This window comes from Mustela erminea, chromosome 14 (genome assembly GCF_009829155.1).
Source record: "Mustela erminea isolate mMusErm1 chromosome 14, mMusErm1.Pri, whole genome shotgun sequence".
NCBI lineage: Eukaryota > Metazoa > Chordata > Mammalia > Carnivora > Mustelidae > Mustela > Mustela erminea.
The window spans coordinates 60,706,640-60,722,891 of record NC_045627.1 but is presented as its reverse complement, the minus strand read 5'-3'; the positions used below and the strand labels follow the sequence as shown (position 1 = coordinate 60,722,891).

The window sequence follows — 16,252 nt, the reverse complement described above, 5'->3', positions numbered from 1 at the left end:
ATTGTTCCTCGCTCCCAAAACCCAGAAAATGCAAGAGAAGTGCTGTGTGTTGCATGTGGCAGGAGAGGTGGGAATTTGGTCCCACCACTATTGGTTCCATACACTTCTCTTGTTCAAGAAAACAAAACCTCTTTCATCTCCTAGACACCGGTTTGGCTGCCAAAATTGCAAGCCAGTGTTCACTTTAACAAAATCCCTATCTTAAATAATTTGATTATCCCTTCAATCATTAATATGTTTGTTCTAAAGATGTTTCCTCTGAGAAGTCTCTTATCATGGATTATCTATTTATTAAGTGTATTTCCCATTCTTTACAAATTTCCTGGTCCCCCCATTTCCATGGTGCATTTTTCCCTAAGTGTGAATCTTCCACAATGAACTGTATCTACGATTGTTATATGTATGTGTATGTTTGTGTGTTTAAGCTCCCATGGTGAACAGATCTGTCAAGCCAAATAACTCCTCAAAGCCAGCCTCTCCTCCAGGGACAGCTTCAGGTAAAGTACACGCATGATTTGGTGAAATGATTATGTTTGGGGGCTTGGTTTTTCAGTCTTTTCCAAATAAGAGAAACAACTTAAACCAAATATTAAGAAATAATCACTTGTTTTTCTGAATTTCTTAATAAATTGTGACAGAAAGTCTTGTCCTCCTCCTCCTCCATTGTCTGGTGGCCCCTATGTTAAAGGGCCCCTCTTTAACATTCCCATGGCCTCAGGCTCAGTGCATTCATGGCATCCCTCCCCATAGACCAGGCCTAGTCCTCTGTGCCTGTCAGCCAGCAGGCCACGTATCTGAGGGCCTGAGTTCTTCCCAAAGCCTCTGCTATGTCCTTTCCCTGAATCTGCTTTTCCATTTTAGTTGCCACCACCCTAATCTAGGCTTCCCCTACCTTGTCACTTCACACCCCCTATCTCCTATCTTCGAGAGTCCACTAGCCATACCCTTGCCTCTAAGCTTTGTCCTCCATCACTAAGATGAGCTTCTGAACACCTCCAAACGTTGCCAGTTTTATTCTGTTTCAAAGTTAGTTTTTACCTTGTCACCCAAACCATGCACAACTTGTGGTTCCTAGCTTCTGCTGTACAGATTGGCAGCCCCAAGGCCAAGGCCTGTGATACTGAGTAATGCCAATACCCCACCCAGTTCCAGCACGGGGCGGGGGGGGGGGGGGGGGGGGGGGGGGGGGGGCGGGGACAGGGCCTCCTCTCCAGCCTTCCTTTGTTCTTTCCCCACTGGGCCCGTTTCTATCACTCTCACACACACACACACACACACACACACACACAGTCCTTTCCCTCCCCGTGCTGAAGGCTAAATACAGATATTGGGAGACTGAGTTCTACTTCAAAAGATATTCTCCTTTAGAGAAAATAAAAGAAAATTATTTTCTTTATAGGCCACAGACTCATTTCTGGAGCAATTGTTCGCTTTCCTCACAAATTCTTGTCTTATTTATTCTCTTCCCCCGAAACCCACAAGCTCTTTATGTATAGGGAGAAGAGGTCAGAGCCACCTTATTCAGCTCATCTTAACTTCTGGAAACACATGTCAGCACAACAACCTAAAAGGTCATGGCAAGGTTGCTTTGGTCCCAGCTGGAGTGGTGATGCCTGACTCCTGATTACTCAGGAGAAGGGTTGTTATGACCAGAACAGAAAACCTTTCCCTGAAACATACATGAAGGCCTAAGCCCTCCTTTAGAATGATAGCTCAGTAATTTCTGGTGTTTGCCTCTTCTTACTTTACAAGAACTTCTTCCTAAACACACCCGCTACTCCAAATAGCCGTACGTCATGGGTTGTGTTTTTTGGTCTTTGTTTATGTTCTCACTTTTATGACACCAAACCCTACCCATCCTCAGGGCCCAGCTTGAGGTGCCCCCTCTTGGAAACCTCCTATGGTTTCTACAGCCCTCACTAGGCTCTGAGTCTCCTCTCATCTACACTCAGCCCATACCTATTCTCTGATTATGCTGAGTCCCAGTCTAATCGCCTTAAATATATTACAGGCTCCTTGAAGATATTGCCTTAAATCTCTCGTGCTCAGGAGGCCTTTCCTGACCTCACATAGGGGAGATCCCCATGGTGTAGTACCCTGTATACCTTGCACTGCCCCCTTTATCTCTAATCTCCCCTGAGATCTCTGCCTGTCATTCCTATAAGACTCTCAGTTCCACGTCTTGCTCAGAGCTGTGTTTCCAGGGCCTAGACAGGACCTGGATCAGAGAGGGTGCTGAAATGGTGGTTTAGTCAGTCAGTTGAGAGTGAATGAGCCCCCAGTACAGGCCGTGTTTAAGGAATCACGTGGCGCGGTCATGAGGGCATTGGCCCATTGGATTTACTATTCATTGATTTTCTGTTAACCTAGCATAGCTATATTTTAATGCTAGAGTCATCAGAAGAAACCAAGCCTGAACTAGGAAATAACTTCCTGGTTATATGATTGTTGGATACAGAAGGGAGGATGTACAGGAGGAGGGAGGAAGTGAGATAATTTGGAAGGGACAAACCTGAACAGTTAGAATGAGTTTCTGAGTGTGCCATTTTCAGAGATGATTTTGATAAAAGGAATAATCAGACAACTTCCCTGTATCTTTGCATAACCACCCATTAGCCTTTAAAGACTCAGACAGTGCCTAGATAGACATGAAAGTGCTAAGGCTTCTGTCTGTCGGAGCAACGCACCATGGCACCGGCCTCTGGTTCATGGATGTGGCTTTGGCTCCTTGACGGCTCCCTGAGGTGCTTGCCGAGGATTTCACAGTGGATTAGGTGCAGGGGCGCTCTCACCTCTGCTCTGTGTTCCACACGGAGAAGCGCAGCCTCAGGACCGCACAGACTCCAGAGCTGGAGGGGTCCAAGCTGAGCAGTCTCTACGTTTCTTGTCTCCTAAAAACATGGAGAAGTGGGGGCCTGGGTGGCTCAGTGGCTTAAACCTCTGCCTTTGGCTCAGGTCATGGTCTCAGGGTCCTGGGATCAAACCCCACATCGGACTCTCTGCTCAGCAGGGAGCCTGCTTCTCCCTCTCTCTCTGACTGCTTGTGATCTCTCTCTTTCTCTCTCTGTCAAATAAATAAATAAAATCTTAAAAAAAAAAAAAAACATGGAGAAGAAAGTGGCACCTGGGCCTTGGAGGGGAGGGAATTAAGCTGAGTAAACATAGGAATCTCAGTCCTAAAGTGATAGCTCTTCGCACCATTTTTTGAATCCTTTGTTTGGCATGACTTGATTCATGACCAGTCTGGCGGAGGGCCCTGGACACATCCCAGGGGACAGTTGTGTCTTTCTTTCCACCTAGAGCTTTACCCTAACTCAGGGTGTCTCAACCTCCGCACAGCTGGCCTTTGGGACTAGATGGTTCTTTGTCATCCCGGCTTCTGTGCCCTTGCAATGTTTAGCAGCACCCTTGGCTTCCCCTGACCCCTAGATGCCAATACCGACCCCTCCCCAGCAGCGATAAGCAGAGATGTCTCCAGACTTTGCCAGATGTCCCCTGGGGCGGTGGGGGAGGGGAGGGGCAGGTACAAAATACTTCCAGTTAAGAACCACTGGTCTAAACAAACTGAAAAGATTAAAGAGTTTTGGTGATTTATCTCTAAGTGTGATTTGGAAGAAAGTTGTGCAGCCCCTGGCTGATTTATTTGTAGCTTTTGTCAGAAGAGTATAGACAGGGCAGGGATTTCTGAACTTCCTCTAAGGAGGTAGCATTTAAAAAGTGTTTTCTCTCCTTATTTCCTAAAACAGGGGAGGAGTTTGGGAATTTACAATCCCCTGCTAATATGCAAGTTGAATTTTACCTATAAGCCGAACTGTTCTGAAGTGGTTAAATTAAATCTCTATTTGGTTAGAGCTCACACAGTCCTTGAGAGGAGGGACGCTCCAGCTGGTGTGCAAGCCCCACTAATAATAATAGAGTTTCTAGAACAGCTAGAAGAGAGTGAAATCCCAAGGGCTTCCTGTGCCAGCATTGAGATTGTTAAGGATAAGGAAACTCACCAACACTGTATGTAAAACTGAAGAGAGGTGATCCATGAAATATATGTGGTAGAAGGAAAAACAAAGAGTAGTTCATCTTCCTAGTTGAGAAACTTGGGTAAGTACCAGCAGTGCCAACATTAGCATCATTTTTGCTCAGTACAATTAAAACAAAGCTGATTTTTCTCTTTTATTACGCTTTTGGACACATCTCCCTTTATCACATGCTCAATTTCTCCCTTGGAGTATTCCGGCCAAGAATTTGGCTTTGCCAGAAAACAAGGATCCTGGTCACAAAGAGGGGACCAGGTTGTCCTACCCTAGTCATGCCACTGGGTCTAACTTCTGGCCCAGAGCAGCCGAGACGGTCTCCAGCCTATGAGATAGAGAGTCTTTCTCCATCTTTCCATGGGCATCCACAAAAGCACCTCTCTGTTTCACTAATCTTTCCCCACATAAAGCAGAAACAACCAGTGAACCTGACCTGCCAAATCACACCCCAGAGTAACTTTAGGAGGAACTGGCTGGAGAGGAAGTGTCCACCTGGCTTTCAGCTCAGCTAGCCTTGCTCTTCAACCCTAGCCCTGCCACTTAACCTCTCTGAGCCTCTGCTCCTTCCATGGGATGTTAGGTGACGCTTCGAGATGGCACATTCAAAGTACCCAGCACAGAGCCCGGCACCTGGAGACACAGTGGTTGTTGATAACAAGATGCTAAAACATAAATAGCGATAATCCCATTTACCGAGATGCTTTATGGGTTATAATTTACATATCATGAAGCACACTCATTTTACATGTATAATGCAGTTGGTTTTTTTTATAAATCATTACATTTACAGAGTTTTTTCACCATCACTACAATCCGGTTTTAGAAAATTTCCATCCCCACTCCAACTCCAAAAGATCCTTTGCGCCTGTTTTTGGTGAATGTTCTTCCACCCGCAGCCCCAGGCAACCACTGATCTGCTTCTTGTTGCTATAGATTTGCCTTTTCTGGACACCTCATATAGATGGAGGCATACAGTATTAAGCCTTCTCCATCTGGCTCCTTTCACTTAGCATAATGTTGTGTTTTTGGTTTTTTTTAAGATTTTATTTATTTACTTGAGAGAGAGAGAGCATGAGAGGGGAGAGGGTCAGAGGGAGAAGCAGACTCCCACCTAAGCGGGAAGCCCAACGCAGGACTCTCTCCTGGCACTCCAGGATCATGACCTGAGCCGAAGGCAATTGCTTAACCAACTGAGCCAGCCAGGAGCCCTCACTTAGCATAATGTTTTTAACCTCAAATACTTTCAGTCCCTTTCCAGTAATATTAGCTTATTTTAGCTAATTCTTTACATTTTCAAACATCTCCTGTTGTCTTGCAACAGGAACTCTGAGTTAGGTGAAGTAGATGGTTGTGTCCCCATTTCACAGAGAGGGTTCAGTGGCTTGTAAGAGGCCACCCAGCCAGTTTGGTGGCAAAGAAATACCTAGAACCTCATCTTCCTGATGAGAAACCATGGGTTTTCCACCTGTGCTTGGATTACCTTCTCAGAATAGAACGGCATGCTCCCCGCCCCAACCCCTGATCACAGAAGTGATTTATGGGCAAGGAAGGGGGAAGGAACATGGTGGCAGACTGGAGATATGAAGGGAAGGGAAGCTTAGGAGTGAAGTCAGGCAGTAAATATGACAACAACAACGTACCCAGGCCAGATGAGCCCATAGCATTGAAAAAGAGGGAAAACCCCTGGGAGGAAATTCTGACTTGGGCCTTCTTTCTACTTCCTTATTTTTCAGACAAGGGTGGGTTTTTTCCCCCTTTCCTGAAATCTTCCATCAAAATCTTTGAGTAGCCAAGGGTATTTTAATAGGGTCAAGCAGGTATTAAGAATGTGAAGAACAGCATCCGTTTGGTCCACTGGCCCATGAAACACAGCTGGACGCACACTCCTGATGACGTTTCCGTTGATCGTCACGTGAAATATGAAAAATTCCTAACATAGTCTCTTTTTCAAAATGTTTCTAAAATGCTTTCCAAAGTCACATCAAGGTCAGGTAACATCTAAGTGTGAGTCCTGTGGAGGGGCCGTTCCTTCACGGGGTGCTGTGGAGGTGACACGGCACACTCTTGGCTGTTCTTCGAACTTATGAGCATCCACGGAAATCAGCCCCGTGTAAGAACCGAATGTAGAAGGCGAGTGGATAGGCCCTGAGTGAAGCCCTCAAGGCCTCTCTCTGGTAAAGTACAGGAAAATGAGCTTTATGGCCTCAATTTTTACTGTTCTTGAGGCCCTTCTCTTTTGTTTGGGACAGGTGGTCCCGTCAGATGCGGTTGCATGTCGTGTACATGTCCTCGGGTTATAAATCCCAAAGGGCAGAGCTCTCCCACAGCCCCTAACACGGTGCTCTTCACATACCAGGTTCTCAGAAATTCTTAGTAACTATTTCTTCCATGCTCACTTATACGTGCTTTATCTTGCAAACTAAAATAAGGGGCACCTGGGTGGCTCAGTGGGTTAAAGCCTCTGCCTTCAGCTCAGATCGTGATCCCGGGGTTGTGGGATTGAGCCCCGCATCTGGCTCTCTGCTCAGCGGGGAGCCTGCTTCCCCCTCTCTCTCTGCCTGCCTCTCTGCCTACTTGTGACCTCTGTCTGTCAAATAAATAAATAAAATCTTTTTAAAAAATTTATAAAAAAAAAAATAAAATAAGACATACTGAGCATAGGTCTAACCTCTGTTTACAGAGTATCCCCTGTAGCTCCAATAGGAATTGTGGACTTAGAAATGTAGTAGGTTCTTAATACAATATATATTCAGTTTGCTATAATTCAATAAAGAGCCTTTGGCTCACAGAGCTGTAACGTCCAGGCAGGTGAGCATCAGCCTGAGGAGGCAGGCAGGAGACGCCAAGGGGAGTTGGCATCGTGTCTGGCTCTCCCCCTCGAGGCCTGCTCTGTCTCAGCCATGAAGCACTACCAGCCTCTCAGTTCCTCCCTCATGATTGTCTGCTTTCTGTCTTAAGTAGCCAGTGGGAAAGTGAGCTAGTGGACAAGGCCCGCTGGGTCCCTTCTTTGACTTGGAAGATGAGATTTGGGCAGTAGCTTTTCATTTGTCTCAGTCTGCCTATCTATCTGTGCAATGGGCCGAGGCCCTGAGAATTCAGAGGTGAACGAACAGCCTCCGGTTGTAAGGTTAGGTGCATAGACTGTAACTCAGTGTGATTATGCAAAAGCAGTGCCTGTAGGCAGGGAGGGAGTGGTGGGTCTGTGTCTCTCCGTCTCTAGGCACCGCTGGTGTGCACATCTGTGCAGCGTACACAGATGCAAGTGTGTGCTCTTGGCTCCTTCTGGTAGGAACTCTATGGGCCTTTCACTGAACTTGCAGAATCAGGGGGCTGCACACTTGTCCCATGGGGGATAAAGAGAAAGTCATTTAGAAATGTTAAGCTGGGGTCCCTAATTCACATCCTGGTTCCAAGCTTATAAATTGACATTATTTAAATATGTCATCATCTTGGCCTACGGATTTTCCCCAATAGCATCAATATAACCACATAGACATGCTTAACTAAAAGAAACCAAAAATGTGCCTGTATTTCTGAGCTTCTCAGGAAGGCCACCCTCACTGTGACCGTCGGCCCCGCATACAGGAGCTGAGGACTGACCTGTGTGTATGTTTGTGCAGGTCGTAACAGTGGGGCCTGGGACGCAAAGTCACCTTCTCCTGCTGCGCCATCCCCGCTGCCCAGGGCTGGGTGAGTACTGGCTGTGCAGGGTCAGCCCTGTGAGGTGTGAGTGGGTGGTCCCCACTCCTGTCGTGGGAAGGCCTGCCTGGAATCCACCAAGGGGTCCTGCCTGAGCACCTGGGGGGGCAGCGGGTGCTTTTCCGCTATTTCCACCCAGAAGAGCACACCTGCCCAAGTTCAGATACGCTTTCACCTCGTGCCACAGCAGGTGTGTTCCTAAAGAGTGTGGAAATGAAGGCCTGCTGTCCTGTTCTCCTCCACCACCACCCTGGCTTAAGGTGGACAAGGGGGTCCCCTGCTGAAATGAAGACTAGCAGTCTTTCCTCCCCTAAATTGTTAGTTAAATCTTGAGTTCCATCGCGCAGAAGCTCCAGCACTTGAATAATTTTGAGACCCACAAGCAGGTTTCATCTTTACTTTCTCCTCCTCCACTTCTCTTTCAAGTAGTTAATGATCTGTAAACAAACACACATACACCCACAACATGCATCCGATGGTTTGATCCAAGCCACACAGCCGAGCTTCCTTCCCAAGGTGAAATAAGAGAACTGTTCTTTCTTATTGAATTTAAAAGAGCTTTGTAAACTGTTAGGCGATGCAGTAAGTTAATATCACAAACAGTGACCCATAATTTTATATGGATTCAATAGGATATTTTAAAAGCCCACTTAAATATGTGCAAAGTCGGCCTGCATGATTATTATCTTAATTCTGCTTCTGCATAAAGCAAAGACATTTTTGAAAGATTTATTGATTTATTTTAGAGAGAGAGTGTGTGTCATGGGGAGGGACAGAGAAAGAGAGAAACTTAAGCAGACTCTGCACTGGGCTTGGAGTCTGAGGCAGGGCTTGATCTCACAACCCTGAGATCACGACCAAGATCACAACTCTGAGATCACAAACTGAGCCAAAAGCAAAAGTTGGGCGCTTAGCCAGCTAAGCCATCCAGGCAGCCCAAAGCAAAGACATTCTTAAGTTCAAGGGTTTATTAACCAGAAGTTCTTGTTGGCTCAGTTTTATCATTTGGGGGAAGTTACTTAATCTGTCTGAGCCTCAATTCCCTAATCTCTGAAACATAATGATAATACCCATTTTTAGAGGTCACTGTGAGGTTTAAATAACAGATGAAAAGCCTAACCCAGTGCCAGGCACTTCGGAATTATTAGTGTTCTTACCCCAGTCTTCCAGCTCTCAGCCAAAAACAAAGCAAGTGAGAGAGAAGGTGAGAGAGTCTTTAAAAAAATACAGAGGAGAAAGCACACACCATTAAAATATTAGATTACAGTCTCTATCGGAACCAAGACAAACTTAGCTCAGAAAATCCCTTCAGGACCACAGATCCCAGTGGTTTTCACACTTGAGTTGGCCTTGGATTTCTCTGTTCGGGATGAAACCCTGGGCAGATGTCTAGTAGAGAACAGTCACTTGAGGCAGGGCAACAGTTGGCAGGAAGGGTGCTGGGGACAGCCTACCCTGCGGGCTGTCCTCCTGTCTCCACCTGTGGCCCCAGGCATTAGCCCCAGGGTCCTGCTGGAGACTGGGCTGGCTCTGCATACAATTCCTCGGAAAATACTGATGCTAGTCTTCATCTTATAGACAAGGAAACTTAAAGCTCCAACAAGCTTCCTAGGTGAAAGAGGCCTGAGGTCACAGATAATCAGCAGCAGCACTGGAAGAAGAATTCAGTTTTCTGGCCCCCTGACAGCTCTCCCTCCTGTTTACCCCAGTTAACTCTCTGCCTTCTGCCAGTGGACCCTATCTGCAGCTAGGAGGACCATGGCTAGATCCTGTTTCCCTCCCCCTCTGCCCTTCAAGGACAGTCTTCCAACACACTTATACCACGTTCATGACACTAGTTTAAATTCAAGAGTAAAATGGTATGTAGTCAGCTCCGCTTCATCTCTATTATGTTTTAACAAAGCCCATCTTTTTATCCCCCCAGGAAAAAACCAGCTACACCGCTGAAGACAGTAAGTTCATTTTGCATTTAAATGTGTTTTATATTTCCTGCAATGCTGATGCTTATTCCCTTATTTAAAGTTGACAATGCTTCCAGCTAAGGTGCACACAGCAATTCTAGCAACTGAAGTTGCCGCCCAGACAGAGAAATTCTGCATTCTTGGTTAGCCGGGGAAGGTGCTGCATGGGGAGGCGCTCATCCTCACTTGACCCAATGTGGCTTCGCGGAGTGTGAGCCGCAGATCCAAGGTGGAAGCCAGGCTCCCTGCCTCCCTTGACATCTGCCTTCCCTGCTTTCCATCTGCTGGCCTGGGAGCTAACGGTGCCTGCCTGCTTTCCATCTGCTGGCCTGGGAGCTAATGGTGTATCAGGCGCATATAGGCCTGCTAAACTCGGGTTCTGGCTGGAGTGCGGGGAACCTGGGTCAGCCCACTGTTTGAGGAAGCCCACCTTGACCTAGTACCTACCCCCTAGCCTGACATCTACAGTCACTTAGCAAGCACCGAGGGGTAGCTTGAAGACCAAAGTGCAAGACCGACGGGCCAGCAGCTCCGCGGCGGGCCACAGTTTCCATCAACCGTGTTGACAGAGCAGGGAAGTTCCTATACCAGGATGACACTGATCCTTCCATGACCTACTTCTAGTCCACTCTCACCTAATGCAAAGGTCGGGCTGAGAACTGTGTGGGTTTTGTTGTTGTTGTTGTTGTCGTCGTGATTGAAAGAATAGCTATGCATCAAAGAAATGTCCTCCTAAATATTTATCTTATTAATAGTGCTTTGACATTCATTTCCACTTCCCACTTGTATGGAATATCTTTGTCTTTTTTTTTTTTTTTTTTTTAATAGATTCCAGTTGCCTCTCCACAGAATGTCTCAAGTGTTTGTGAAGGTAAATCTATATTACCCTGAAGGATGAGTATGTTCTCTTAAAGTTATTTGTATTAAGGATTTGTGTGTAAGTGTATTTGTAAATTGTTTTCACTATTCATAAGGCAATTGTATGTATGAAACTCAGTTTTCTAAACAAAATGGCCTTTACTTTGCAATGAGTAGTAAGGACATGAGCTTTCAGCCCAGTGTCTGTGGGGCAAAGCTATAGTCTACATGCCCCAAACCTGCCTGTTTATAGATGTACAACTTTCCAGAAATAGTGCTGTGGCCATAAACACGAAGCCTTATTCAGAGCTATACACATATCTTAAAACTAATAGCTTAGTTAAGGTTAAAATTTTAAAAAATTTATTTGAAGAAGTTCTTTTGCTAAGTTTTTAAAAATAATGATTTCTGAATTCAAATATATGTTTTAGTACACCTTCAAATGTTTTCCTTTATCCTATCATAGCCTAAAAATCTTACATATACTTTTAATTAGAATTTTCCCATATTAAAAAAAAATACTTGTATTTGAAAAATACTCGAGGGGAAGAAAAAACAGAAAGAAGTAAGAATTATCCATATTTTCAACGCTTAAAACACTATATAGAAGTGTGAGTCCTGAACCCATCTAATTCACAACTGAAACTACCCGGTGTTAAAGCTGAGTGAGGGTTCCCCCATTTCCTGAGTTCACGTGGGCACATCTCCATAAGATGTCCTAGTTTCTCTGGTGATGGATGGCAGACATCTCCTGAATGTGTCCTACAACTCGCCTGTCTGCTTTAACTGCTCCACTTGGGGGGTTTTTTACATGTTTCCCCCATCTTTTTTCCCCCAGGATATTTCTAAGGTATCCCCCCGCTTTCTGCTGTCTTCCTTCCTTTCTTCTGCCTGTCCTTTGAGGCTTCTGCCTTGCTGTCCTTCCATTCCTTAGAGTGTCCCATGCCTGCTGAGCGTGGAGCTCAAGTAATAGTGGAGTCTTAGGGTGAGCGTCTGTAGGAAGTAAGCTCCACCCTGTGCAGACTCTATTGGCTTCGGAGGCCTTTGAAAACCAGCAGAGAAATGAGCTCCTGGCATGTCGGGTGTCCTTGTTGCCAAAGGGCTCCTAGGGCAAGAGCTTGGCATGCCATCTGTTTTGTGACTTGTTTCAAGAACAGAGGCAACCATCATCCAAACCCAGTGTAGGTAAGCATGCTCTTCTCACCCAGGAAGGAGGGAAAGAGAGAAGGATGGAAGGACAGATGGACAGAAGGAAGGAAGGGAGGAAGAAGCCTCCAGGACTGGAGAAGCAAAGCTGGGTGATCAAATCTCAGCAGGCTGTGGGAACCAAGTGTGTTTACTGTTTCTCCTTCTGAAATTACCAAGCTGTAAAGTCATGAACAAAAAAATCTCACATGGCTGCTCAAAGTAACTTGCCATAGACTTCAAACATCCTTCAGGGATGCAAGGCTTCTGAATATCACTGCATTACAAGAAACCCCGAAGTCTGTCTTACCATTTCTTTGAATCTTTGAATTCATACTACATTTATTCCTTTTGGGTTTCTGTAATGGAAGTCTGTAATTTTTCAAAATGAGTAGATTATTTGCAAACTGTGATATTTTGCCACTTATCTGTAAAAATTGCTGGCATGTTGTAACACCTTTGGGGGGGTGGACATCGGCATGGTTTGAACTGGCTTGTCTTTGGCCACTGCCTGTACTCACACACTTAAAGGTCCGCCCCATAGGCTCAGACCCATGGATATTGCCAGAGAAGGGGAAGGTGTGTTTGTAACACTGCTGGTAAAAGTCCTCGTCCTAATCATGCAAACCCATCACCAGATAGACAGGTGCATAAACAGAAGGTGTCCTGGTAAAAGACATGTTCATGGGAAGACAGCAGACCAAATCCGGTTCTTCTCAGTTGATGTTGCTGGGTTTGGACATGGAGATAAACATTTCAATCTAGCCTAATACGAGCATCTTCTTAATGCAGAAAGGCCTATACCTGCTGAACGCCATCGAACATCTAGTCACAGACAAGAAAATATGCAGTCATCAGTGTTTCCTCCTCCTCAGAAGTAAGAATCTTTTCCTTTAAAAATAAGCTTCCCTAACACCTGTATTGTCACACTGCATAGTGACGTTGGCTTGTGGGGCTTGGTAAAGATCTGACATTTCACTGCATTGCAATTGCATATTTTAAATTTTAACTTAATTTACATTCAATTAATTAACATATAGTATATTATTAGTATCAGTATTATTAGTATCAGAGGTCAGTGACTCATCAGTTGTGTATATACCCAGTGCTCATTAAATTTTAAAAAGTGTCAAATAGGGAAAAAACTTTAAAGGAACTACTTAGACGCTTTAAAAGAACTGCTTAGACCTAATATTTGAGTTAATTATTGGCCTTAACTAGAATCCAGCAGTTTAATCAAGTCTCTTCCTTTTATAAAACCAAAGGGGACAGTTTTACTTACTTTGAAGGTTTTGATGCCTTTTCATATCTTTAGATGTTTTACTGGTCATTTATGTTGACTCCTTTGTGGTGCCTCTGCTCCAAACATCTTCAGTGCTAGCAAAGCGTCATGCTTATTCATCTTGTGCTTTGCCCTTTAGCTAATCTGAAATTCTTCCTTTCAGACAAATCCATCACAAACCCGTACCCCTGCCAAGTAAGTACAGTGAAGCCACGGAAAGCACTATTGGGTGGTGGGTAAGGCTGGATCCGCGTGTCTGAGCAGCATGTCCAGCTGGAGGATGCTCATTCCTCTCTGGTTTGTTTCCTCTTCTGGTAAATGGAGCCAGGAATATTGATTTCATGGTTATTTTCAAAAGTAAATAAATTTGAGATAATTTTTACTTTCTCCTTTTTTAGTATTGATTGAATATTTCACCAATCATTCTGGTCATCTTTAACATTTAATTTTTTAATAAAAGCAGTACAGCTGTTTTCAAAATAAGAAGATTAAGTACCTGGTACAGTTCTTTGAATATAGAAGGTCTTCAGTAAATGATAGCTATTTAGGTCAGTGCTCAAGTCATGCTAAGGGGTCCGCACGTCCTACACATCGGGGGCCTTCCTTACCTGCTGGCTGACTCCATCCCTTTTTCTCTACTTTTCCCTCCATAGTTCAAACACAGCGACCCCCCTGTGTATCCCTCAGACATTCTAGGCCCTTGCATGTTGCTATTCCTCTGACCTGGAACATTCTTTCCTGAGATAGCCAAATACCTCCTCCTTCCCTTCCTGCAGATTTTACCTGTGTCACATCAGTGAGGCCTTCCTCACTGAGCAATTTAAACATACTGCTTGTCCAAGGCTAGTCCCCAGTCCCTTCCCTGCTTATTTTTCTCCAGTACTTACTACTCTGTAATATTGTATATATATTTACTTAGGTCTTTATTGTCTATTTCACTCCATTAAAATTTAAACTCCAGGAGTGCAGGGCATTTTGCTGTTTTGTTTGACTGTGACTGCTGTATATCTGTCCCTAGTGTTTTGATCTATGGCAGGCATGAAATGATGAATGAATGAATGAATGCCATTAAGTATTTTCTCTATTTCATGTGGCTCCACTTACAGACTCTAAACTCCTTGAGGAAGTTTATGCCATAAGGCAGCAGTTCTCAAATGTTTTGGTCTCAGGACCATGTTCACACTCTTAAAATCATTGCAGACCCAAAGAACTTTGGTTCACTTGTTTCTATTAATACTTAATGTATTAATTAAAAGCAGGCAATTAAAACATTTATTAATCAATTTTTAATTAAAACCTTTATTTTTTCATTTAAAAATATTGAACTCATTACATGTTAACATAACTAATGTATTTTTTATGCAAATGACTGTATTTTCCAAACAAAAGCACTTTATTGGGAAGAGTGGCCTTGTCTTACATTTTTAAAAATCTCTTTAATATCCAGAGTAACAGAGATGGATGGATTCTCTCATATCTGTTTCTGTATTCAAGCTGTTGCAATGTCTTCATGGCTGAAATATAGGAAGAAAATGGGGCTTCACAGAGATATGGATTTGGAAAAGACCTCACAACCTCCATGGAAGAATCCTAGGGGTTCTGGGGGCCCCAGACCATGCTTTGAGAACCACTGCTATTAGGGATTTTTTGGGTGTGTGTGTGATTTTTCAGTGCACGTGTCCCTTGCAGCACCAAGCACAGTGTTCAAGTATAGGCATACCAGCTGCTCAAGATACAGTGAAGACCCACTGATTTTTCAAATCCCTTACAGGGTTTCCAGAAGGGGGAAGCTCAACTGTGGATGGCCTACTTTCCTCTAACCCCCATTTGTCAGAACAGGTATGAATGAACTCTTATTGTTACCATTAAACTGCAGGAAAGGGAGTGTCTTCTAATACCTTCTGATGAGCAATTTGGGGTGAAGCTTGAAGACAGACTATGTTTTAAGTCAGCTTGCGAGTTGTCATTCGCTGATGGGTACAGAATGCATTTTGCTTTCAGGGATTAAACCCCTGCACCATATATTCCAATTTGTATTCTGGATGCCCTAAGAACAATTTGTGCTTTTTCAAAACTAGCAAAGAAGTGTGTTGTTTTTATTGTTCTTCCGTGCACATAGATTCTATTTAAACTGTGTAATTTTCTCAGAATAGATCTGTGGAGGCATATGATATTAAAACACATAAAGCAGCACAGTTTTTAAAAAGACAGAGAAAGAACTCTGGGTGCCCTTGGGCAAGTCTCTCTAAGCTTTCTCAACTATCGAAAGGGTAAGTATATGTATCCTTCTTGCCTTCAGAGTAGTTAAAAGAATCCAATAAGGTATATTTGATGAAAACGCTTCAGAAATTAGAAAGCACTCCACAAAGCAGCAGCAGTAAGATCATGACAGACAGGGAGCTTATTGCTTATTTAGGAGAAAGGTGTAAATGGCTCAGGAATCCAGCAGGATTGATTGATTGATTGATTGATAACAATGCTCAAGTACTAAGGTTAGCAGCTAAGGCCAGATGAGAAAAAAGTCAATTATATAATCCTGTGGTTGATCAAAGGAAGCAGAAAACTCATTTTCAAATTGCTGGTCCAAATATAGTTAGGTCTGTCTTGGTAATGCAAAATGGGACTTTGTTTTCAGTGCACAGAGGGTACCATGTTATTGAAGGCACATCTCAGGCTTAGCAATACCCTCCATTTTGCAGGAAGCGGACATTCACTGCAAGCCATGGTACGCTGGTGCCTGCGATCGGAAATCTGCAGAAGAGGCTTTATACAGATCAAACAAGGTTTGACCATTTTTAAGTCCCATATTCTGCTCTCAGCCTGTAATAGGCACAGCTGTCATCCCAATAATTTGCTGACTAAAGAATTGCAACCATTGTGGATGCAGGGATTTTTGAAATTTACTTATTCAATAGCAATTGCTATCCTCTGCTCTCTCTCAAGCATCTCCCTCTTTGTTCTTCAGTCTCATTTCTACTTGTCATTTCTTCGCCAGGATCCATAGGCTCCACTGTTCTCCACTGTTCTCCAATCAGTGGGAGAAGAAGGCTCCCCGGGGAGCTCTCTGTAAAGCTTGGTGCTACATGAGATCCATTCAGGAGTGAGAAGTAACAGACTATTTTGGATCAATGCATGGGTTAAAAGTTCAAGGTCAAGATGGCAAAAAGTACCTGGAAGTAAATTTTTGGAGAGGCCAAGCCCGATCATGTAGGAACACTAGGGGCAGTTTGGAAAAGTCA

General features: G+C 44.2%; 1 protein-coding gene across 13 annotated transcripts in view; it reads left to right on the top strand.

Annotated features, from left to right (window-relative positions):
- BLNK (B cell linker) overlaps positions 1-16,252 on the top strand; it is a 112,448-nt gene that overhangs the window by 72,859 nt on the left and 23,337 nt on the right. For 10 of the 13 annotated variants that reach the window (XM_032311717.1, XM_032311715.1, XM_032311719.1 and 7 more), the window contains 9 exons: positions 426-497; positions 5,762-5,767; positions 7,649-7,718; positions 9,652-9,679; positions 10,517-10,559; positions 12,524-12,608; positions 13,177-13,208; positions 14,785-14,852; positions 15,713-15,796. In XM_032311717.1, the coding sequence (XP_032167608.1) occupies positions 426-497; positions 5,762-5,767; positions 7,649-7,718; positions 9,652-9,679; positions 10,517-10,559; positions 12,524-12,608; positions 13,177-13,208; positions 14,785-14,852; positions 15,713-15,796 (488 nt within the window). Of the gene's footprint in view, positions 1-425; positions 498-5,761; positions 5,768-7,648; positions 7,719-9,651; positions 9,680-10,516; positions 10,560-12,523; positions 12,609-13,176; positions 13,209-14,784; positions 14,853-15,712; positions 15,797-16,008; positions 16,221-16,252 lie in introns of all 13 variants that reach the window. The other 3 variants (XM_032311713.1, XM_032311724.1, XR_004278437.1) reach the window with 2 other exon arrangements.